Genomic DNA, 23,133 nt, shown 5'->3' on the forward strand with positions numbered 1-23,133 from the left:
AAGCTACTAAATATAGGGAATTATATGCATCTGAATTTTCTGGGGAAGAAAAAGTGGATCATTTCATTGTTAACAAAAACCATGCAATTCTTTAAAATAGGATTCTGTTCTTGTTATGTACACTTTCTGGTCTCACTATCTATTGTCAGCCTACAGAAAGTGCTTTGTACTAAATGCTAATTGCGGTTGAATTTTTCATGCAGTGACTGAAGGCTGGAAAAGGGAACTGTTCCAATCTTTTTCAAGGTTTAAGGGGTGCCCCGCACTTTCTGGCATTGAGTAATATAGAACCCTCATCTGTGACCATTGGCAAGTGAAGTTTCAAAAGATAGCTTTATTCTCTTCTTGTTGCAGCTTTTCACAGGTTTCATTTCTAAGCCAAAAAATTTCCAACCTATTCCCAGCCCATTGTAATATCATCCTTTTATGCTGACAAACCATATAAAATAATAGAAATGAAGCCAGACTGTTTTGACCCAGACAAATACAACTAAACTAAAGTTTTATGTCTTGGGTTCCTGGCAGACTCCCAGCTTTGTTGCAAATGAATATCCCTAGAGTTATTTTGCATCTCCTAATGGAAACCTCAGCAATAGCTAAGTCCATTCGCTTCCTTGTAGATGGTTAATTTATGTCATCAAAACGTAGATGCGTTTGGGCCCCCATCCTCGAGCATGTTGGCGTCAACAGAGTAACAAGAGGACTCAGCACTTAAAGCACAGTGACAAAACCAGGTGTGAAAAGCAAATGGTCCAGAATTAATAATGCAACTAATTGCAAGGAAGTCCATATTGAGAAGAAAAAACATGCCTCACTTTCTCGAGGCTTACTTTTAACTACTTTTCATTAGTGATTATACATTTGTTTAAAATGCGCTTGGAGAAGAGCCAAGGGGCTTTGGGGAAGAGATTGTATGTTTGTGCGTATGTTTCTTATTTTTAATATAAAATAAGATAACAGACATCTGATTTGATTAACATTTCCATTGCACAGGGCTTAGTACATGAATTTTTAGTATTAACATTAGAGTTATGCCATGGGGGAAGACACGCCAGGGAGCCTAGGCGGGAGCAGAGTGAGTTGCAGACGTCGCTGTATGATGCTCCCGTGTGCCACCGCTAAGGCCTGGTGACCATCCGTGGTCCAGGGGCTGGTGCAGCGACGGGTCCCGGGGGAAAGGGTGCCAAGCCGCTGAGCCTTCCCGTGTACGCGGCACCAGGGAGCGGCGCGGTGCGGTGCGTCCCTCTCCCCTTCAAGCGGTGATGCGGGGTGGCTGGGCGCCCGCCGGCCGGCGCGAGAGCAGCTCCTCGCTGCCCCTTGCCCTTGCCCTGGCCGCCGGCGCCCAGCGAGCCGTGCGGGCCGGGAGGGCGCCCGGCCCCCTCTCTGCTCGTGGCCTGCCCGCGCGGAGCACGGCCTGCTCTTCCGGTGGTCGTCGGGGCTCGAAGCTCTTGTAACGTGTTTCGCGTGGCTTCAGGCGCTCTGTAGCTTGCTGCGCTGCATTCGCAAATCCAGCAGGGCCTTTCAGCTTTGCCGGTCAGGGGAGGCTTATGAGGCTGTTTAGGTTTCCAGACCTGGACAAGTCTGGTTTCTGGTGTAACTTTTCCTGCACTGGGAACCACTCGCGTATGGGAATGCAGGGGCTTCAGGGGAGCTCCGTGCGGGGCCTGGCGGCAGGGCTTGAGAGCACGTTGCTGGCGGCCCCCGGGCCGTGCGCGCCCCCGACGCGCCGAGCTGCGCGGCAGGACGGGGCCGGCACGCTGCGCTGCCGTCCCAGGCACGCGTTTCTGCCTCAGCCCCTGGTGAGAGCTTATCCCGTGGAATATATGTGTAAACTACCAGTCCGATTTTATCCGAGTTCCAGTAGATTGTATACAGCAAATTGGGGGAATTGGGATAGAAACTTTATCCAAAGATGTTTCATAATTTACTAATTCATGAAAATCAAATTTCAGGTCTTGGTTGCCAATAACATGGAGTGCCTTTTGGTCAGTGCTATAATCCTTCACTTAAGTGCTGGTTTTCAATATCCTTTGAATACAAATGCTTAAAGTGCAGAGATTTCATTCTATAACAGATTAGTTTAAGATGAGCAAATCACTGTAGGGTTTTGTGGGATTTTGAGGATGAATGTCTCATGCTTACTCAGTGGATTACTATAAAACCTTGTGACTTCAGGTTTAGCATGTGAAAGTGAACATTTTCTTTAGCCACTGGGTGCATCATACTGTGCCTCTGCCAGCTGGTATGTAATAGCCCAAGCGAGAAATGTTACCATTAGCACTGCACTAAACATAAAGCATAAGGTGAGAAAACTTGTCACTGGCAGTGGAGACTGTAATCTGTAGTTTTGGGGGGCTTTTTCTTTCCAGAATTTCCTCCTCTCTTGCTAATAAAAAGTTATTTAAAACTTTTTAAAGGTACTAACCAACTTTTTAAAGGTACTATACTGGAGTCCAGTTGCTTGACAAACAAAAGGTTGTAAATGGTGCCTTTTCCCTTCTTATTTTTCTGAAGTCAGCGTGGTCTCTGTCTGAAAGTGAGCACAAATCGATATGAGAAGAGTTAGGGGCCTTTCTGATTCCAGCCACGCCAGTGTAATAAGATAAGTGAGAGATGACGGGTGCTTTTGATGTTCCAGAAAGCAGGGATTAGCTGAAATTTTCTGCTGGTCTCCAGTCAGGGCTGGCAATTCCAGCATTGTGATTCAGGGTAGAGCTGAGCACGTGCTTAAGCCCACCTCTGGGTAAGAACGTATTTGGCGTATAATTCAGTCCCATTAGGGTGTCTCAGTGATGACTGTAAATGAGAATGCTTTCCTACATCTGCTTGGTAGGAGCAGCTCATTGCTACTGTACTAAATATCACAAAATAACAGTCGCAGAAGCTGCTGGAAAAGCCGCCGAATGTTGCGCTCTGCAGAGCACCTGCAGCCCTGTGCTCGTCCCTCCTTCCCTTCTGCTACCCACGACAAGCTTGGAGCATTTGAAGCCCTTAAAGGAATTGCCAGCCCTAATTTAGATGCAGTTTCAAAGATGGCACATGTGCTTTAAACGATCTATCTCAGGGTTGTCCTCCAGGTTAACTCTTGTTTAAAAATGTGCTTTCATAGTCTTTGTTCCTTGCTTCTGGTGCTGGCAGCAGTGGCTGCTGCTTCTCGGGTTGAGTGAGGTGGTTTGCACCTACCAGACAAGCCGGCTGCTACCAGTGAGGAGGAGGAGTTCTCGCCGTTTCCTTTAAGCAAAATGGAGCATTTAAAAAAAGCTAAGAACTCACAGTTGTCATATGTTGTTACATGCTTAAAGGGAATGCTTTTGTTAAATCCATTATTTAAAAAAAGATTTATTAAAGGAAAAAAGGTTTCTAGCTATTGCATTGTATACCGTACAGTATCGCCAAATTGCCAGGATATGGTAGCTGCATAGTAGTTACACATCACAGTAACAGTGAGGAAAAAAAACTCCTTAGGTACTAGTCCTTAAGACCAGGGAACTTCTTTTGCTTGCTCACAGACGTTCATGTCAGTTGATTTACTTTTCTTCTTGTTGTCGTTTAAATAAGGAGTTCCTTTGCAATCAATCTGTCCTGAGCAAAGCAATAGCCAAGTGGGGGGGTAAAGTAACTGAAGCTTTGTCTTGAACTTGCATTTGGAGTTCACCATATATGTTGTTAGAAACAGACAGTTTGCTCTCACTTGACAGTGACTTCATCCAGAAGAGGGCTGAGTCATAACGCCTGTACTGCAGCTCTCTGGGGAGGCTCGTGTTTGCCAAAGTTTATGCAACTGCAGCGCAGCTGAGAGCATGAAATTGCCTCCTTCTCCCTATCCCCTAAATCCCCCATCCTCTTGCAGGACGGCCTGCAAACAGTGCAGATTGCAGTACTCTTATGTCAGCATAAAAGTGATTGGAAGAAACTCTCAAAGCAATGCGTGAAATAAGAAAATGCCTTAAAAGCAATCAGAGGACTTGTCTAGGCCCAGGGAAATGAAGTGATTTGAAGTTGATACATTTAAATTAAAATAACTGGAGAACCTGTTACTCTGGTTGAAGCCTTCATTGTAATGTAATTAGTGCTACTTTATAGCTAACAGAGTGTGTGTGTGCAAGCGTTTAAAATGCTTTGTTTTTATGCATTAAATTCATACTCGTGCTTTAACTTTCCGGGCTGGGGGACGAACCCACTGCCGCCGCAGCTGATAGACCCGGTGTCAGACTAGCGGGCAGTTCCCTCGGGTATGCGCCTTCCTTTTCTTTTCCTGCCCCTCCGCAGTCGTCGGGAAGCCAGGTATCTAGCATCGACGCCCTCCGCGCTCAGCCACGCGCAGCGTGCGGGTCCCCAGTCCCCCGCGCGGCACAGCTGGGCAGATGTGGCCGCTGCCTGCCGCTCCGCAAGCAGCTGCGCAGGTCCCGTGAGGCTGCCGCAGGCCGGGGGTCCGTGCGGGCGGCCTGGCGGGGCGGCGGCTGCCTTCAGCTGCCCCCCGAGAGCAGGCTGCTCACCAGGCTTTGCCTGCGCTCGCTGGCCTCCGCTGCATTTGCACGCGAGCGACGGGCAGACCCTGGGGCAGTCGCATTTAACCGCGCGCTTGGCCGTGAGCCTCGCCGAAGGCGACTGGGGGCTTTTCCTGCGTTTCCTTTGATAGTCTTCCAGGACGAAGCCCCAGCAGAGGAGCCTGGAGGAGGGGGGAGGCCTGGGGGCGCGGGGAGGTGCCGCGGGGCTGCGCAGGCCTGCCGGCTCGGCGGGGACGGGAGAGCGTGCCCTTTAGCAAAATGCCTAAACCATGCTCGCTTGATGCCGCAGAAGGACTGGTATGTGGCTGTCACTGCTGTAAACTCCCCCAAAATAGCATTTTGCATTCTCTTAGGAATGTTTGTGAAAAATCACAAAGGTTAAAAAGGAAGGGAAAAAAATACAGTGAAGGCTAAGAAAATGCACAGTGAAAATATTTAAACTTGTTCCTCTAGCCACTAAAAATGGTGACTTGTTACAGATTAAAGATGTAAAGATGCCCTAAACTGTCTAAAAAGCCAGAATGCTTTTCAATTTAAAAATTTAAAACTGTCTATTTGCCAGACTCCTTTCCGTCCTTAATTGGTAACAGTAGTTGTATAAAGGGAGTGCTACCTGAGCTAAAAATAGGTCTGGAACTGTCCTGGCAGCCAAAAACACATATGATGGTTGCTAGTGCCAACACTTGCATTTTCCTTTTGTTAAATGCCCTATAAATATAATCCATTTAATAATATAAATGCCCTTAAATTCTGTTTCCTGACCATTTTGTGCTGGAAGAAACTACATGAAAATAAGCAAATCTCCTTCTTCACTCTTGAATATATTCTACAGCATATTTGTTTCCCTCTTTATGGGAATGTTGTACTAACCTAATTTAGGAAGAGCCCATGTACATTTAAAGCAGTAAGATTATCTTAGCTGAAAACATGTCATGTGTAAAGTGATGCATGCATCCGGAGCACAGGACTTTATCAAAGAGCAAATCAGATAAGATGTCCCGGGTGCTCGGTTTCACTGAGCCGCTTCATAGCGACTTCCATGACGGGCTTGACGCCTCCAGCCTGCCTCCTCGTCCGGACTGCACAACGCTGCTCATCGGGCGAGCTTTTATGTGAAATACGAATGAATTTTGGGAGGGAGGAGAGTAATAGAGTGTGATCCTCCAAATTAAGTATTGACTTTCTATTAATGTCATTTAAAAGTAATGCACCATCTAAAGCTTCTAAAAACCTGAGCTCTAGTATGTTTAAATGCTTGGAATGATTTACGTCACCTGTAACGTCTTTGCCTGGAGCAGCTCTATGTTTCCAGTGTGAAAAATAGGAAATGGTGAGATTAAAATCCTCCAGTCTTTCTTTATCTGTATTCATGCCCTCTGTACCCTACCCCACATGACACTTTGCTTTAAGGGTCCTTAACTCCTTCAACACATAGTGGGCTAATAGTGGCTCCAGTTCTCTTAGCAATCAAAAACATTGAAAGAATTATATTATTGTTACTAAAAACATGTAGTGTGCCTTTGGAAGTGGCTTTAGCCAAGCTGAGGGCTCTGACTAGCAAGATCCAGTGAATTTTATTCCAGCATTTTAAGATATTGCTTCTTCCAATTGTTACGACTTTTCTGCTCCAGTTCACCACTTCTGTAGCACGATCAGCAAAACAAAAATGTGCCTCTGTCTCAGCTGTTTTGGGTTGTCTTGGTGCAAGCTCACCTTGGTCAGCAGTTTTAGCCGGTGCTCGAGACGGCAGATGGGAGCAGCTGAGAAGCAGATGCTCCCCTGTGGCGGCTGCGCGATGGAAAGCAGCAACCGGTCAGAGCGGCAGGAGTAGCGAGGAGGGTGGGCACGTCTTCAGCTCCCTCAACGACTTGCCCAGTCCTCAGAAGCTGCTTGGGAGTGCCAGTATCATAGGATCATCTTTGTCCAGATTGGAGGTTACGTCTATATCTGAATTAAAGATTTCTTCCTAATAAGATTGCAAAATATTTTGCATCTTATTATTATTAAAGTTGGGAATTGGTTTTCCTGTTTCACAGACATTAAAGTACATCTCTAGGTGACCTGGTCTGCCCACTCAGTGCAAAAACATGGGAATAAACTGGGGGGAAAAGCACTCTATTAATATGCAATTAATACATCCCCTGAAAATAAAACACTGAGTGAGCGTCCTAGGGAGACACAATGATGCTGTGTTAGGAAAAGCCAGTGTACTGAAGTGGGAAGAAGTTTGGGAAGATGCAGGACTTTGTACTGGCAGCTTGCAACAGAAACCTGAAAGGAGCGGAGAGCCGAGCCGCGTACGGTGCGCGAGCCCTTGGCAGGGCCCTGGCGCAGCTCCCAGCCCAGGGTGCTGCCAAGGCTCCTGAGGAGCACAGCTGTGTTGTGCAAGAGCAGCAAGCGGGAGAAATCCAGTAAGGATTTCAAGGGAGTACAGGGGAAGGAAAAAAATCATCACACTAAGGCCGCCTGTTGGGAGAGCCCTGCCCGTGCCAGACGCGGTGCCATGGTCACGCTGATGTCCTGCGCCTGGAAGATGGGCTTTTCTGTTTCAAGGGGGAGATGGTGCTGAAGCTTTGCTGCCACGGCCGGCGAGGAATAACAAACCTGCGGGGCCGCAGCCGCCTCCGCGCAGCCCCTGCTGCCAGCCCACGGGCGCTGTGCTGGCCGGGGCTGCGGGCCGCCCGCGCCGGCGCGGGAGAAGACTGTCACTGGAGCCATTACAACAGGTTGCGACTGATGCACAGAATGGAGAATCCACGTTGAAGACTGACGTGATGCCAAAAGGGCTCTGCAGTGCTGAGGATCATCCTGACGTGTCATACAGGGAGCGCAAACGAGCTCTCAAAAAAGTGAAATCGTTTGATGTGCTGATCTGTGCCTTATTTCTGGCACAGTAATATTACTGGGAACAAAGGGAAAGAAAGTAAACAGCTAAGACGAAAGGGACTTTCTCCCTTATTACTGCTGGAAAAGTGCTTCTATTCCTGAGTAAGAATTTTATTTAATGGTAAGAAATAGTTGATGAGTTGGTTTTCTCTTTGATACCCATTCTGTCACCTCCTTCATAATTTGATTACCAAGGAGCTGATTTTAGAAAATGCAGCCCATGATGAGAGATGCGAATTAGCCAGAGGTTTTGATTAATCACCAGTTCTCCACATCTCTCTGTGTACAGAAATCATCAGCTATTAGCTGATGCTATTAGCACCCACAGTAGGTCAAATCAAGCTTTGTTTCCTCCTGCCCTCCTGAAGCTTTGCAGGATGCCATTAGGCTTAAGCATACCCCTAAATATCATTTCAAGAAGCATTTCACGGTAATCTGTTGTTCATATTTACAACTGTTCTCATATTTACACCAGAATAAAAAGCATTTACTTATATCTGAGATTTAATTATAGAACTGAAATACTAGAATTATATTAACTCTGTACACATGATTTTCATAATACTCAGCGTTTTTGGATGCGTATTATGTCTCTTTTGTAGGTTGTCTGTCAGTCCAAAATTATTCCAAATTTCAGTCTTGGCAATTTGAGCTCTGGTACACCCTTCCCTGCGGAATTAATGCTTGCTTAGTGGGCGGCTTCCTTGACTTGTCTAGATCTCATTGTGAATTAGTGGCCAAACTTAGCTCCTCAGAAGAGCAGCTGAAATATTCTGCATGCTGTTGCATAAATTATAGTCTCTTTTCTATCTTAAATGCGGTAGCAATCATAAAAAAAAAAAAAAAAAAGGCATCTTAGCTTTGTCCTGTGATGCTTAAAGAATGTTAGAAACATGAATGTGGCAGGTAATTAAAATAGTCTTCTCATGTAGTTGGTCTGTCTGACATGTACCTTAATCTTTCTTTGGAGACAGATGCATCTAAAATACTTTTGCTGCAGATGCTGAACCGTCAAAATACTGCAAGTGAATGTGAATCCGGGAGTGTATAATCTAAATAACCCAATTATATTAATGAAGCCTCAAGTATATGCTCAAAGAGATACAGCAGACAGCTAAGCATGCTGTTGATACCTTTATACTACACAGAAAATAAAGTGCTATCAATTTTGTCCTTTCTATAAGATGGGCTTATTTATGTTAAATGAGAATGGGCACTTCATCTCTCAAATTTCTAAGTTAAGGTAATGGACAAGGTCCAGCTGGTCTGCCTGAACGTGTGCAGTTTTTTCCATCATTGAAGTGTATTTCAATGATAATGTTAAGAAGAGATCTAAAAGTTTTCTAATATAAATATACTTTTTCTCAGTTAAACCTGATTTAAAATATTTGACATGCAGTGGAATTTTTTCTGACCTGTTTATGACCCATCAGTAGTTTGTTCCCAGAACAGTTGTCAGAAAAACACTGAACGGAATATATTTCAGAGTAGTAGCAACAGTCAGGAGATCTTAGATAAAAAGGTCTTGTACAAAAGGGAGTTGTGCAACAAAAACCAGACATTTAATCATAAAAGCATACTGTTCTGTGGAAAAAGTAGCATGAACTCAGTTTTTTGCCTCACTGAATTTTATAATATAAACATGTATTTAATGCCTTTGATCCGGAGAATCTCTGATAGCCGTGGTGTTGACCTCGCTGCAGAGAAGCGAGTGTGGTCTAGTGGGCCAAGCACAAGGCTCGGGAAGTTTTAATCTGCCATAGCAGCACCACTAACTTTCTGGGTGGTCTTGGAGAAACCAAGGCAGAACTTGTCCTTCAGTAAGAACAGTAATAACGATACTTGTCTGTGAGGGTGATTCCGTGTATGTGTTTTGAGGCTTAAATTCTATACGAACTTTTGGTGATGTATTAAATGCCGTGTCTTTAAATTTACTCCTAGGAAAGCAGCATGCAAAGTTATTCAGCTTAATATAAAAAATGTCTGTGTAAATAGCTAAGTTAGCTCGTAAATACCCACAGTTATTCAGAAGTTGTGTGCTACCCTCACGCAGGGGGGCTGCTGGCTTTAGGTTTTTGAGGGGCAGATAGTGTCATGACAAGAAAATCCCGTTGGCCTTTCCCTGTGTAAGAGTTTGGAGTGCGATAAGGGAATTGCGTATGCGCAGTGAATAGGGATTTTTTAGTCAGATCTTACCATTTCATTTTTAACGTAATTTATAGGCAAAGTGTCGAGCTGACAGATTCACTTTTGAAAGTCATAACTTTGTGTTCACGCACAGCTCTGGAAAATGACTCATTACTTCTTTTGGCACCAAAAAGTTTATTACAGTACACAAGAAACTTTGCAAACAGTTGGGAGTTTCTTCAACCTCAGCCATCTGATTTAGGGTGTATTTGGTAAGTGTTTAGAGTTCTAGTAAGTGATATTCTGGGACCCTCTTATTGTAGTGTTTTTTAAAGTGGAATAAACTAGAACTAACTTTTCTTAAGTGCTGCATAGGTAGATTTTTCTTACTTGACAACTTGGAGCAATATTATATGTGGCTTTCTGAGCAGCCTCTAATAATCTTCTCTGGCTTGCAAATAATGTAAACAACAAGTGGTGTAAATCATGAAGAAAGAAGTAACCCGAGACTTCGGATGAGAAAGCTGGCTTCTCTCTGAGTTCGTTTGAGTGGAGGTCGGAGGAATCGCTTGGAAATCGTGAATCAGTGTTTGGCTGCTGCGTGAACCTTGGACTAACTTTGCCGTGTGCCTGCTAAACTTGCTTGTTCCTGGAGTTATTTGGAATCTCCTTAATTTTACAAACGCTTCGGAGGAGGTCATGAAGGGAGATGGCAGTGCAATGTGGAATCTGATGTGGAAATACTGCATTTCTGTCAGGACAATCAGGTACAGTAAGAACACTGAAATCTTTACTTTGTGGTAAGTCTCTGAAAACTGCATGCGTTAAAGATGGTCTCGCCCAGCAGTCGTGTTCTCTTGCCCTGCACGGTTAACTCTTAAGTAGTCTGACATAGTTTTTAGGTTAGAGTCTTACTTATATTAAGGATTTAAAAAGAAAAGTGCAGGATTATTGCAAAAAATCTTTGTTGAAAAATGGAGCTTTCATGATTTCAGAGTCTTGGAAATACCTCAGTCTCATTTACAAGCAGGCAAAAGCTGCAATATGAAAGAAACCCTGTTCTAATGAATATTTGCCTATTATCATCTTTTGCTTGTTTTATCTCCCAAATCCGGAGATCCAGCGTGTGCTGAGCATCACTTGCTTCAGACAAAGGGGAAGGGGGGAAGAAAAGGAGGTGGCTTTTATGGCAGGATAAAACCCTAAAGTTTCAAATGTCTCCAAGCTGGTGTCTAAGGAGCACCTTACCTGTGTGCATCGTGCAAAAAGGCAGCCGATTTAAATCGGCCGACGGGCTGCATCTGCCATGCGTCGCCGCTCGCGTTCTTGGAGCGGTTCGTATTTGACAAGCGGCGTGCTCCTTGCCAAGCGCCGTCGCTGTATGTTCCCGGAGAGTTTATTCCAGGAATGGAGCTAGTAAGCGAGACGCTGGGTGACTGTGTTCTCACAGCAATTTTACATATAATATTTAAAAATAGCTAGCCATTTTCATGCTGTAATTTCCTCATGTTCCAGGGTTATATGCTTTGAATGGTGTGTTTTGTCATGCAAGCTTCCCTTGAGAAAGCACGTAATCTAAATAATTACTGCATTTCACATGGCATAATTATTCTGCGCCAATGAAATAGTTTAGAGCCTGGATTCCTGCATGAATTTTCATGACAATCAAAATGGGACTGTAGAGGGCTTTTATCGTGAGGATGCTGAATTAACACTAAAAAGTCCTTAGCTGCCAGCAGAGAGTGGATCTGTACATTAGAGACTGGAAATAAACCCTGAGAGAGGATTTGGTCAAGACAAGAGCCATTTGTCATCTGGGTTAGAACCAAAAGCACAGGGAAAGCCTGAGATGGACCGGACTGGTGCTTAAAGACAGAAAAAGCGGTCTTTACAGCACGGACGTTCCTCCTGACCCCGGTAACGCTGGTCATGCTGGAGCCCAGCCCTGTGCAGGATCCGTGTGCTGTACGAGCGCGGGCTGCTGCCGAGACTTGGCTTCGGAGATGCCCCCGAGCGTTTGGGTGCGGCTGCGCTTTCTAAAGCTGAAGATACGAGAGCCGCTCACCTGTAAACGGGCACTGCCTCCTTGTCGGTGAACTCGCCGCTGTGGGGAGCGTGAAGGTTGAACATTAGCTTAATTGCCTACAGCAGCGCTTATTTATAGAGCGGCTCAGCGTGGCTCCCGCAGCCAGCGCCCTGCAAATCAAGGTCCTCTTTGTGTAGCGCTGTGAATGTTTTCCGTCATGATGTTGGTTGTTTTAACGGGTAATATTTGCCTTGGAAGTTTGATACACCAATGAGTTTGGGAGCAGTATTTAAAAAGAATATTTCCTTCATGGGGGAAAAAAAAATCTCTGCCGCCTGAGTTGGCTTTTCTACGAGCCTTCAGCAATCCCCGAGTCCTGCCCGTGCTTTATAACGCTGTCGCGAGCCAGCTCTGCCTTTCTTGCTGTACCCGCCGAGCATCGATAGCATACAGCTATCAGTCGTCACCCCGCTCGGCCTCCTCCCCTTGCTGGAGGACTGGGAAACCCGTGGAGCCCCTGCTGGAGACCTCGGTCAGCTGAACGTCTCCTACAGCAGCCGCGCTTGTTTGGTTTTCCCTCCGTGCACACGCTGCCTGGTAAAAGCGTTTCTGGGCGCCCGTGGCCGCGGGGCCTCGCGCTGACCGTGCTGGCCTGGCTGTGCCGCTGCGGGCGCGCGCGCACGGCCTCTGAATGAGCCGCTTTGTGCCGAGAGAGACACAGCCCCGCTCCAAAAGGAAAATGATTATTTCTGGGGTTTAGGGTTGGTCCTGTTTTCATTGGACTCTAACTGATCAAAAAAAAAATTTTTGACTGTGTCTATGTTGTTTCTGTTTTAATTAGAGGGCAGAGGAATCGCCTGCATCCGCATACACGCGGTTAGGTGTGCTGCTGTGCGCGGGGCCGCAACGCCGCCCTCCTCTCGCCGGGGCCAGGCCCAGGCCCGTCCGCGCAGCGCCGGTGCCGGCAGGTGCTGCCCCGCGCCCTTCCCGACTGCCCTTGGTACCCGGTCGCTGCCTGCCCCGTGGGCAGCTCGCGCTGCCCCAGCGTTTGCAGAGCCGGGGTTAAAGCATCAGCACTCGCTGACTTGCCTTAGTTTTAGTAACCTGCCATGGACGGGGGGGATAGGCAAATACTTAACTAGAAAATTGCTTAGCGGCACTTTCAGAGTAGCCATAGAGCCATGTCAGCGTGAAAACAGATGACCACGCGTTACGCAAAGCCTGCGAGGGGCTCGGCTGCGTCCTGCATGGGTTGTGCTCTCAGTAACATGCCCCGTGCGGGCTGGCCAGCCCCGACCGATGGGCTTCATGGTTAGAGGAGCAGACTGGAGCCGTCTGAATCAGCACATCCACAGCCCACAGGGAGCAAATTGAAGGGTTTGTAATGGTGTAACGCATAGTTTTCTGCTTGCATCTTAACGTTCCATTTGCAAGGAACGGAGGGAAATAGTCAAGTGTGCTACACATCTGGAAAAAAGTAAAAATTGGTCCTCAGTATGAGTTGTCATGGAGTTCCTTCCCTTTTATTTCTTCTGCAAACATTTTCCATCTTGGTTCAGTCAGACTTTATTTTTAGTTGTCTGCTTTGTTTTTTGTTTTTTTTTTTCCCTGAAGAGTAACAGAACGGTGCTGCTTTTTCATCGGGAAAAAATAGCAACCCGAGGAGCGGCAGGTACCCGCTTGGCCTGGCAGAGCGGTTTGGGCAGCGCGAGCCGCTGTAGCTGTCGGGAGGGGGCCACTCTGCAAGTCTGGAGCACAGAAAGCCACTTTGGGGTGTCTCGTAGTTAGGGCTTGCTTATAAAGCTTCTGGTTATCCACAGTGCATCGCGAAAGCTCAGACACTCTTCTAAATAATAATGCGTAAATCAGTGTTAAAGGGAAGGAATTGTAGCCTGAATCTGCTAGTCCACAGTGAGGTACTTGGGCGCGGTATTGCGTGAGCAGCCTTGCGTGCCCGGCCCCTCACTCGTCCCTGCCCGCTGCCCGCGGCAGTGTCGCACCACCGTGCCCGAAAACAGGCTGTTTTCCATGCAGCCCGCGAGGCCACCCAAAACCCTTGCCTTCGCCTCGGGCTCAGGAGCGCGCCGAGCAGCAGCGGGAAGCACGGGGCCAGGACGGGCGCGCGGCCGTGCCTGCCGGGGGGGAGCCGGGCGAGGACGCGGCGCTGAGAGCTGGGGCTGGAGACGGGTCACTACTGTAGTTCCTTGGCAAGCAGGGGCCAAAGGCGCTTTAATGTTGTTACGGCTACTTAACTGTTGCATGCAACCAATGGTAATGGGGTATCTGATCAGATCTTTAATTTACACATTTCAGTCTTCTGTCTAAAAAGGAAACCAAACAACGTTGCTCAGATGGGCCTCCTGATGGCTGCAGAGTGCATCCTTCTAAGCCTTGCCTCAGAAAGGGAGGACGTCTCCTGTGTTGCTATAGTAATAAGCAATAGGGGTAACAGCACCCTTCATTAAGCTCAGAAAGGTGACTTTACTGTAGTTGTTTTATGGCTTAAATACCAGCAGGTATTCAAAAAAAACTCCAGAAGAGTTTGAAGCTTCCCTGTGTTTTCAGAAGGTGTTTATTTTCGCATTCAGTTTGTATGGGGGGTGGTTCAGCATTTTGAAAACTGTACTGTCAGATCTGCAAAATGCTGCACTTAACCTACAAGACGAACGTAGGTTGTCATTAGCGCTCTGGAGACTTTAATCTTCATACAGGGTATGGCTCACTTTATAGCCATTATTCTTATGTTTTAATATAGTACAACAGTAATTATTTTAATGCAAACCTTCCTTTGGGTTAAAAGATCTCTTCCGAATGACAGCACCAATAGCTACACGGCACTTCAATGAATTTTTAAAAAGCTCTTGAAGCCAATAAAACAAATCACACTGTGGTGTTAGGCTGAAGCTGATATCTGGAATTCTGTTATGTTAGGAGTATGTGAATACATCCTGTGCGTTTTGCATAATTAAATACATTAATTGGGTAAAGTTCGCCATGTTTCTCTGATTCTCTGGTCTGTGCATAGAAATCTGGAGAGGAAATTATTTCAGCATTAATTTATCTGAGCTCAGTTGGTCTACCTAAAGCAGACTTGTTCAAACATGCATTGCTTTGGTTTGGTTTGGTTTTTTTGATTTTTTGGGGGGATTCCTGTATAAAAACTCAAGGCACTTTACAAACTTAATGGCAGCGTGTGCTGCGTGCTTGGTTTGTTTGGGGAAGGTTGTTTTTAAGAGGGGCCAGAGGCAAATAGTTGCAAGAAAATGAAAAAGCATTACAGAGCAGTGTGAGGTTTGGAGGCTGGCTTTAGTCACTGCCTCCACCAGTCTTCCATGAGTACCTTTAAAGCCAGTTTAGGTTTTGCATGTTAAGTCTGTGTCTACAGAGTTGTCCTGGTGTACAAGGAGCTGAAGCCAGCTTAGCTCACCACTGAGAAATGGAATCACCGTGGAGCAACTCCTAAGAGTTTCCGTGTCTCTGCATCAAAATAGTTGTATCGTTTTTTAGCTCAAACCTTTAGTTTGGGCTTAAAGCAGCCCTGGGTTTTAACTATGCCGAAGCGCTGGGCTTTCATGGCACAGAGCATAATGATACGCATTGAAACCCTAGAAGTCTGAAACTCAGTCCAAGGCAGCCTGGAGAATTTAACAGGGCCTGTTTTATTATTTATTTACACAGCTCTCGGAAGAGCTTAGTGATGCAGAACCATAGGTTACTGAACGGGTAAAACTGTTTGCCTAGAAAAGGGGGAGTTAAATGATATTTAAGGTAGCTTTTGTTTTTTAGTACTCACTGTCGGTGATACATATAGTAAGAAATGTATGTGGCAACATACATTTAGAACAGGAGTGCTGTTTAATGTTTATAATCCTTTCACTGCTGGCCTTACTGCTCAAAGTCTTCTCAGACCCACCTAGAAATTGTCTTTTAGGATTTGTATTGGAAAGATACTGCTTTTGCTGTTGCTCTTACATTACCCAATCATTTTGTTTGGTTTTTTAGCATATTTTAAAAACTCCTGAAGCAGCGTTTCAGCTTGTGCCTTTTTGCACTGAACAGACACAAAAAAAGAAGCAAACTATATGGAAGTGTTACCTGCCTCTTAAATTTGAACAGGATTATTTTCTAGTGGACTATAAAGCAAATTAGATAGAGGGAAAATAGAGCTCTAAGCTTATCTGCTTTTAGCACGATCATCCCTTCTCCAGAAGGAGTCAGATGACTTTTTAGTAATTGGTGAGTACTGATGAATTTAATGCTTATGAACTGTGTGATTAACATTGGTGGATACTGTAAGTAGATCATACTATGAAAAGCATGGTATATGAAATGATTTTAATGAAAACTTTTTTGCTTAAAAATCTGGTAAAGGTTTTATGACTTTTCTAATAGGAATTCATTTTGCTATACAAGTATAACTTCTCATTTTGGTATGTGCTTTTTGCATACTATTTAAGGATCTTTTGTTGTTTTCCATACAATATCTGCATATTAATCATTTTCCTTGACAGTAAGTATAGAAACAGCAAGAATTTATTCAGTAAGCAAAGTATCTGCATTCAGTCATTTTCTAGCAGGAGACAAATTCATTTCTATAATTAACTGCCTGACAATTAACAAGTGACTGAAGTGTTTGAAGTATTACTATTTTGTTTTTTTTTCCCTCTACCACACCACTGGTGAGGAAAAAACTTAACTGCTTAATTAGGAGAGTTTAGAGTTTAGCTGTTATGAGAGGACTCATAACAGCTTCAGTAACAACCAAAAAAAAAAATTAAAGCTGATCACCTACATATTTACTTGAGGCCATCAAATCTGACTCGTTAAGATGAAGCCTAAGCAAAACTCAAGGCAGCCAAGGCATGGTTGCCTGACCTGCTGCGCTCAGGGGTGCTTTCCATGATGAGAGCGTATTGAGGTTTAAACCTGCATGCCCCAAACTGATCAATTAAAAATTAAATAGGTTCTTGAGTTAGTCACACCTGTGTTGATCTTCTGCAAAAGTCTCAGCAGCATGCGTGGCATTTTGCATTTAATGAATTCCCATTAGTTTGTTGTATCAGAGTAATGAATAGTATTTTCTCATGCCATCAGGAGGCCTCTTTCATGGTCCAGTGGGGCCCGTTTTGTGCAGGGAGCAATACCGTGCCTGTAAATCACGCAGGAGGACTTGCTACCCTGACACGAAGCATGTTCAGCTCTCCTGAAACCTATTTATTTTCACATAAATTGTTTTTATAATACTGATGTGTTCTCGGACACTATGGTTTACCATATCAGCTTGTGGAGTAGGCTACGTTCACAGCCACAATTTTGTCACTTTTTGCTTTCCTAAGTATAACTTTGCATTTTCGGGATATCAGGAAAAGTGCTCTTTCAGAGGAGATCCTTGATAACGGCTTCTGAAGACTTAGGCTGCTGAATTAAAATGGAAGGAGCTCCTGTGACCATGTAATACCTGGGATAGCTGTTCTGTGTTGTCTGTCACTTGGCTGCGTATCATGTGTGAGCAAAGCTCGTATGACAGCTAAGCTGCTGGAGAAGCTGCTCCTCTGCCGGCACTCCGTTATGCAGTTAGTGTTAGCTGCGTGTGCTGTCAGCTCCTTGACAAGAAGCATTTTGGTGTGACCTTTGGCAGAGGTCCATAGTACTATTTCACCTGCAGCTGTTATGTCTTTCGTATTAATGCAACAAATATTTCCAAAAATTTGAGCAGAGTGTGATAACTCTTGTCAAAAAGGCAGAATGGGAGGGAGCAGGGCCATGCAAAGGGAAATATGACCTTTCTTGATGCTTGGGAGCCTTCCCAACATGTTGCAAGTCTTATAACACAATATTTTCTACTAAAATGACAGGTGGGTCACTGTCTCATCCATGTCCATAAGTGCACCCCAAAGCCTGTGTTACCCGCGAGCTTTGGAAGAGGATTTGACTCTTGTCTTCTGATGGTCTGTCCCACCTCTCTGGCTGCTAAATGACTCTTTGGCCATTCCTCCTCTCGTGGTAGCCACCAGGGAAAGTGTGTGCCTGCGCTCCCTCCTTCCTCAGCAAGGAAGGCGTTTTCTTGACCGCTTTTTGGCAGTCCAGCTGGGAAGCCCAGCCAGTCCCATGGCTGCCGCGGTCCTCAAGCCATGCCTGGAGCATCTGGGTGATTTCGGATAAAGTTGGGGGACGGAGGTGCCAAGCTTCTAGATGCCTCCTGGAAGAGAAAAGGGAAGTTTCTGCTTTTGCCCTGGACCCTCTCTTATAGGAGTCATTCTTGCCTGTATTTGGAAGACCTGGGTAAAAATAAAAGCTATTACTGGCAGATGTAGTTTAAAAAAAAACTTTCAGACTCTTAGCTGTAAAGGCGGCTTCAACACTGTTACTATTGTTGGGTTTTTTTTTCATGTTCCTGAGGAAAGGAAAACTGGTTTAACAAAAGTTTGAGACAAAATTAGCAGTACCATTTGTTAAAATGCATATTTTTAGTTTAGACATCCAGCTTAGCTTTAAAGCCAGGAATTCAAAGTAAATTGCATATGGGATGTCCACAAAATGCCTGCAGACCTATATACTGCTAAATGTGAATTCTGCACAGGCAGGCATGTTTATATCGGCAGCTGTGCTTGTATCGCCAGATTCCCTTTCACCTTTAAATCAGGAAAGAGTTATTCCCCCAAATCAATGAAACAGGGACAGATTGATCTTTTCAGGAAGCTTCTGGTTAAATTATCTTCTGATGTTTGAAAATGAGTGAAAACTAAACATTGTGAAAAGCATCCTTTTTAAAATCTGGCTATTTGGGAGAAATAAATCTGAATTGCTATAGGGGTACAGATGTGAATTTAAGCACTTTTCCACAAGCAGGAATACTCGAGACTTCTGTCCTGGGGCATGCTCTCGACTGTGTGGTTTTCCAGACACGTATGCAGAGGTCTGATGGTAACTTTCACTCAGGCTATGTATTTTCAAGTTAATGTAACAAACAGTTGTGGAGGGAAAAGACCAGTGAGATGGAAAAAAATACTTGAATTTTTTCCAAATGGACAGTATTAATTCTTTAAAAACAAACATGTGGAAAAGGACCCAAACCTTTAAGGCAACCTCCTGAAAACACTTGTCCCGAGTTGTTTATCTGCCAGTATTTGAAATCACTGCATTTCACTAGTTATTCCACCTGCTTATTCTAAGCACTTGAGCAGATTTGTTACTCAGGTTACTGAGACTTGCACAATAGTTCATACGTGCTCCTTGTGAGACTGTTCCCCTTCTTGATGCTTGTTTTTACGGACGTGGTCTTGGAGTTTCTTGCAATAAGAACGGGGTGGAGAGTGAAAAAATTATGCTAAAAGGGGTGTAAATGATACCTTGTGAGTATTTCTTTTTGTGACAATGCTGTTTTTAGCTTGCTTCCTCTCATCTGATTCTTCTGACACTCTGGTTTTGTTGGAGCGACTATTTGTTACGTGAGGCGGTGGTAGATAAAGAAAAGAATCCAAGTTAAAAATAGGCTCCCCAAAAGTGGGACAGGACTAATGGGTTAGCATGATCGGGGCTTCTTAAGCCACTGTCACTTCTGGAGGCAATGTTCAGCAAAGAAAAGCATGACCTGACTGGCAGGGCGGTTTCTTCCAAAATAGTGAAGCTTTTAGAGAAAGAGGGAATGGGTGTATGTGACCATTTCAAAACAAAGGTGAAGATGGATGGCTGCTTACGCAATGCTATTCAAAATGAAAATCATGCACTTGATGAAAAAGCCACAGATCCCTTATTAACAAAAGTCCCATTACTGTTAAGAGAGGACTTGAGCATTATACAACAGCAGCAGGGCATGTGGCTATTCAGCTTGTTCTTCTCTAAAATAAAAAAAAAAAAAAGCAAGTTGCTTCTGTATCTTACCCTCTCGATTTCATAGTATGTATTCAGCTGTTAAGCTTACTGACGTAGTAGTGTTTCATATCAATTTTTGGTAATTTCTTCAGATTTTGAAGGAAAGGAAATGTACGTGAGGCACTTATGGGCACACTGGGACAGCTACGTGAGTAGTCAATATGGAACTGTTTTGAGGAGATGATGTGTGGTCTGTATTTGTAGATAAACCTGAGGGTTTAGAGGGGTTTTTGTGTGTGTGTGTGTGTGTTTTGTCTTTAATTGAGTAGTTCAGATAGTCGTGTTGGGAAACCCTAGGGAGGAGGACTAAGAACGCTTTCAGTTAGAACAGGAAGTCTTGAAGCCTTAACACAACTCATTATTTACAGAAATTTTCATCTTGATTATTGGTGACTGTAAATGATGTGAATTCAAGGTCTGCAGACCTCCAGAGATGTAATATCCTGGACTATCTAGTTATCTGAAAAAGTAGGAAGTGCTAGAATGCGGCTGAATTTTCTAAAATGAAAAATAAGCTCAGGAGGGGAGAAGAAAATCTTATACAGCTTCCTTATGCTTTTAAAGACTGAAAAAGAAGCACTAAGACACCCACCCCCCTTGTGTGTAACCTTTCAAGAGACTCTTTTGTCGGAGGCGATGACCTGCCATCTCTTGGTGCCTGTTCACAACCATTAGCTGGGGCTGGGGCAATTTTGTCTTTCATTTTCAAAGAGGGGAGGTCAGGCACCAGATCTTTACCACCTTCATACTAGTGCCTGATGATGCTATTAATAATGGGGACAGTGTATCTAATTCTTCATCACATAAATAGAAAAAATATATATATGTGTCCTTACGGTGCTCATATCCATTTGTGTCTGAAACAGATGAGAAAGTGGAAAGAAAACAGACTTGTGATGGCAGTCTCAGCTTTTTCCCTATCTGTACTTAATTTTTCATGTCTATCAAAGCACAAAAGATGGATTTCACTGTGTCTAAATCTGCTGAAAGGGAAGGGAGGGGAAACGTTTTGTCTAAGTAGTCAGCGTTCATTAAAAGGGAGATGAACTTTCATACAGAGCTTTAAAAATGGCTTTAAAATCTTTGGGCTTGATGTGTGCTGTTCATTCATGCTTCATAACTTTCCTTTCCAAAAGCTTTTAAAACTCCGAAGCACAGTGCTAGGATGCATACTAGGTTGTGAAATAATCTTTGCAGACCTTGGAATTTTTTTTTTCCAATGGTAATTTCAAAGCTCATATGTCAACAAATTGGTGTATGGTATTATCATTTCCCCCTGGACTTCTAAAATATATACCTCCAGGGGAAATCTAGGGACCATATGATGTCAGGTCTGAATATATTAATAAAAATCAAATGTAACATTTGTTAAAAATCTTTTCATCAGGGAAACATCCTTGTTTCTGATTAAGTGACATGTCAATTTTATATCACATTGACTAGAAGCTTTTGGATTTCAACTACGCTAAGAAGCTTTAACCAGCTTACAAATTCCTGGAATCTTCCTCTTGGCATTAAAATACACAAACATTTGCTAAAGTAATTACTTCTGTTGAATGAATCAGTGGAGCATCCTGGGAATTTGCTGGTGATGAAGGTGGGTTTTTTTTCAACCTGCATATCACAAAGCAATTCCTAGTAAAGGCTGCAAAAGGCTTAATATAATCAGTCCTCATGCAAATAAATATAACTGCATTAGCCCTTGAACGGAAGGAAGACACTGGAAAGATCTCAAACTAAGGCATATTGTTCTTTGGCAAATGTTTTTCAAGTGTTTCCTCCTCTTGAAACTGGAGTTCCTTCTAATTAAACAACTACGACGACAGCGGCTGTCCAGCCAGGGGTCAGGTGTAAAGTTCAAATCCCAGATGGCCGATATCTATATGTGACTTATCTACCAGATGGGTTCCCATCATGTTCCACTGGACCTTTTTTTAATTCTTTTCTCTCACTCTTTTACTATTAAGGCAGTTTGTTATATTCCTATCAAATATTTATGTTGCTGTTGTATTGACTTTTGCTAAGGCTCATCCAGCTTGGAGGACATGTTCCCCTGCAGCATGCGTGCTAGTGACGCGCTTTGTTCACCCTTCCCTTCCCATTGATTGCTTAAGTCAAAGGAGCTTCCGAGTGTGTCCTGGTAGTCCACGGCAATAAAAGGCAGATGGTTATGGGGATGAGGAGGGAAGAAAGGTAATACTGGTGATGTTCAATTTTACTGTTTCTGTGGATGGTTAAAGCCTACATGTCTGTTACATAATCAATTACAATAATTTTATTAATTTCCACTGGTGAAGCCCAGGTGGATTGTAAAGCTCACCATCAGTGGCAGCTATGTGCAAATGGGCACCATCTTTCTTTGGGATTATTTTTGTTATGGTATATTACTATTAAACAGCTTAGGTTATGCAGCTGTGTGTTGATTTAAGTGTGTATTTTGTAATCAAATTTTAAATATTGTAGAACAAGCCTTCTCATGGAGGTGAGGATTATATATCTAATTTCTGCTGTTTCTGGCCTTTGGGGGGGGGGGGGTGGAAGACCACAGAGTATGTGGTTACAGTTCCTTTTGGTACAAATCCCAGCAACAAACTGGTTCAGGAGTTTGCTTATAAGCAGTAAGCAAGACTGAAACAGATTCTGGAGTCTAGCAAATATGGCAAGAAGGCCTGAACAGAACAGAAGCCGTGTACTGCATTTATTACTCTTCTGTAAGCTATTTTACATTAGATTAAGTCCAGAGGTCAAACCAGTGGTATTCCCAAACTGTGATTAGTATTCAGCATATCCTCACAGCTTCAGGTTATAAATCTAAGATCGATGAAAAAGTGAAGAAAAAGTTCTAGAGAGATGCTGCTCTTTTAGATGTTTTATATTTGTAAGAACATGGTGTTCTTGCGTTGCTCACTAGAAAATTGTTGAATATGGGAGGAAAAAAAAAAAACTTCAAAGTTTGAACTTCCATAAACCTGGAAGCCAGGTTTCCCTGAGTTTGCCTAGCTGGCCTGTTTATCCCAAAGAGTTGGGTGGTGGTTTGTGCCAGCACCTTTATAGATGGTCTGTGAAAGTCTGTCCATGCTGCTCTTGGAACTGGGAGCAAGGATGAATTTGCATCCTGACAGTTACTGTGATCGCTTTTTCATTGAACCCAGTTCTAAATATGTCTGATGTTTAAATGTGGTTCAAATAAATGATACATGTAATATCTAAGGGATTGTTTTGGTGCCACTGAAATTCAGTGAGGAAATTCCTACCAACCTCAAGGATTTCCCTCTTGCCCTCAACAGGAGGAAACCAATAAACTAGGAAAATGATATGAAGTGGGCTTGATTTTAGTATCATTACTGAAGTATGGAGGAATATTATATACTTTTGCTTTGGCTATACTGTGGCTTTTGAAATGATTTTTCGTTGACTAATATTCACTTGTAAAGCTCAAGAATTGCTAGTTGCCTCTCATTCTCCCTTGCAGACTACCGACTTCAGTCACCTCTAGCCTTCCTTAGCTTTTAACAATAAAGCAAGCTTGGGAGCCCCTGCTACAGTAGCGATGCAAGATGTGTTATATGGCCTAGGCTGCGAGTTAGTCTGTTCTGAACTGTGCAGAACTGGAAAGAAACGGTTAGAAACAGACGGGTGCCTGAGTTTGGAGGCATTTCTTAACAGGCTGTGTAGAAGAGCCCCTTCCTTCTTCTCTATAGGAAATGATTTCTA

At 44.0% G+C, this 23,133-nt stretch overlaps 1 protein-coding gene across 6 annotated transcripts in view; it reads left to right on the forward strand.

Moving 5' to 3' along the window:
• The window catches only part of IQSEC1 (IQ motif and Sec7 domain ArfGEF 1), a 379,636-nt gene that overhangs the window by 227,934 nt on the left and 128,569 nt on the right, over nucleotides 1-23,133 (forward strand). For 4 of the 6 annotated variants that reach the window (XM_067303823.1, XM_067303826.1, XM_067303825.1 and 1 more), the window contains exon 1: nucleotides 10,189-10,288. The exons of the other annotated variants lie outside the window; for them this stretch is intronic. In XM_067303823.1, the coding sequence (XP_067159924.1) occupies nucleotides 10,221-10,288 (68 nt within the window). In that variant the 5' untranslated portion in view covers nucleotides 10,189-10,220. Of the gene's footprint in view, nucleotides 1-10,188; nucleotides 10,289-23,133 lie in introns of those variants that run through there. 6 annotated transcript variants of the gene reach the window in all.

The sequence above is a fragment of the Apteryx mantelli genome, chromosome 12, assembly GCF_036417845.1.
Source record: "Apteryx mantelli isolate bAptMan1 chromosome 12, bAptMan1.hap1, whole genome shotgun sequence".
Taxonomy (NCBI): Eukaryota; Metazoa; Chordata; class Aves; order Apterygiformes; family Apterygidae; genus Apteryx; species Apteryx mantelli.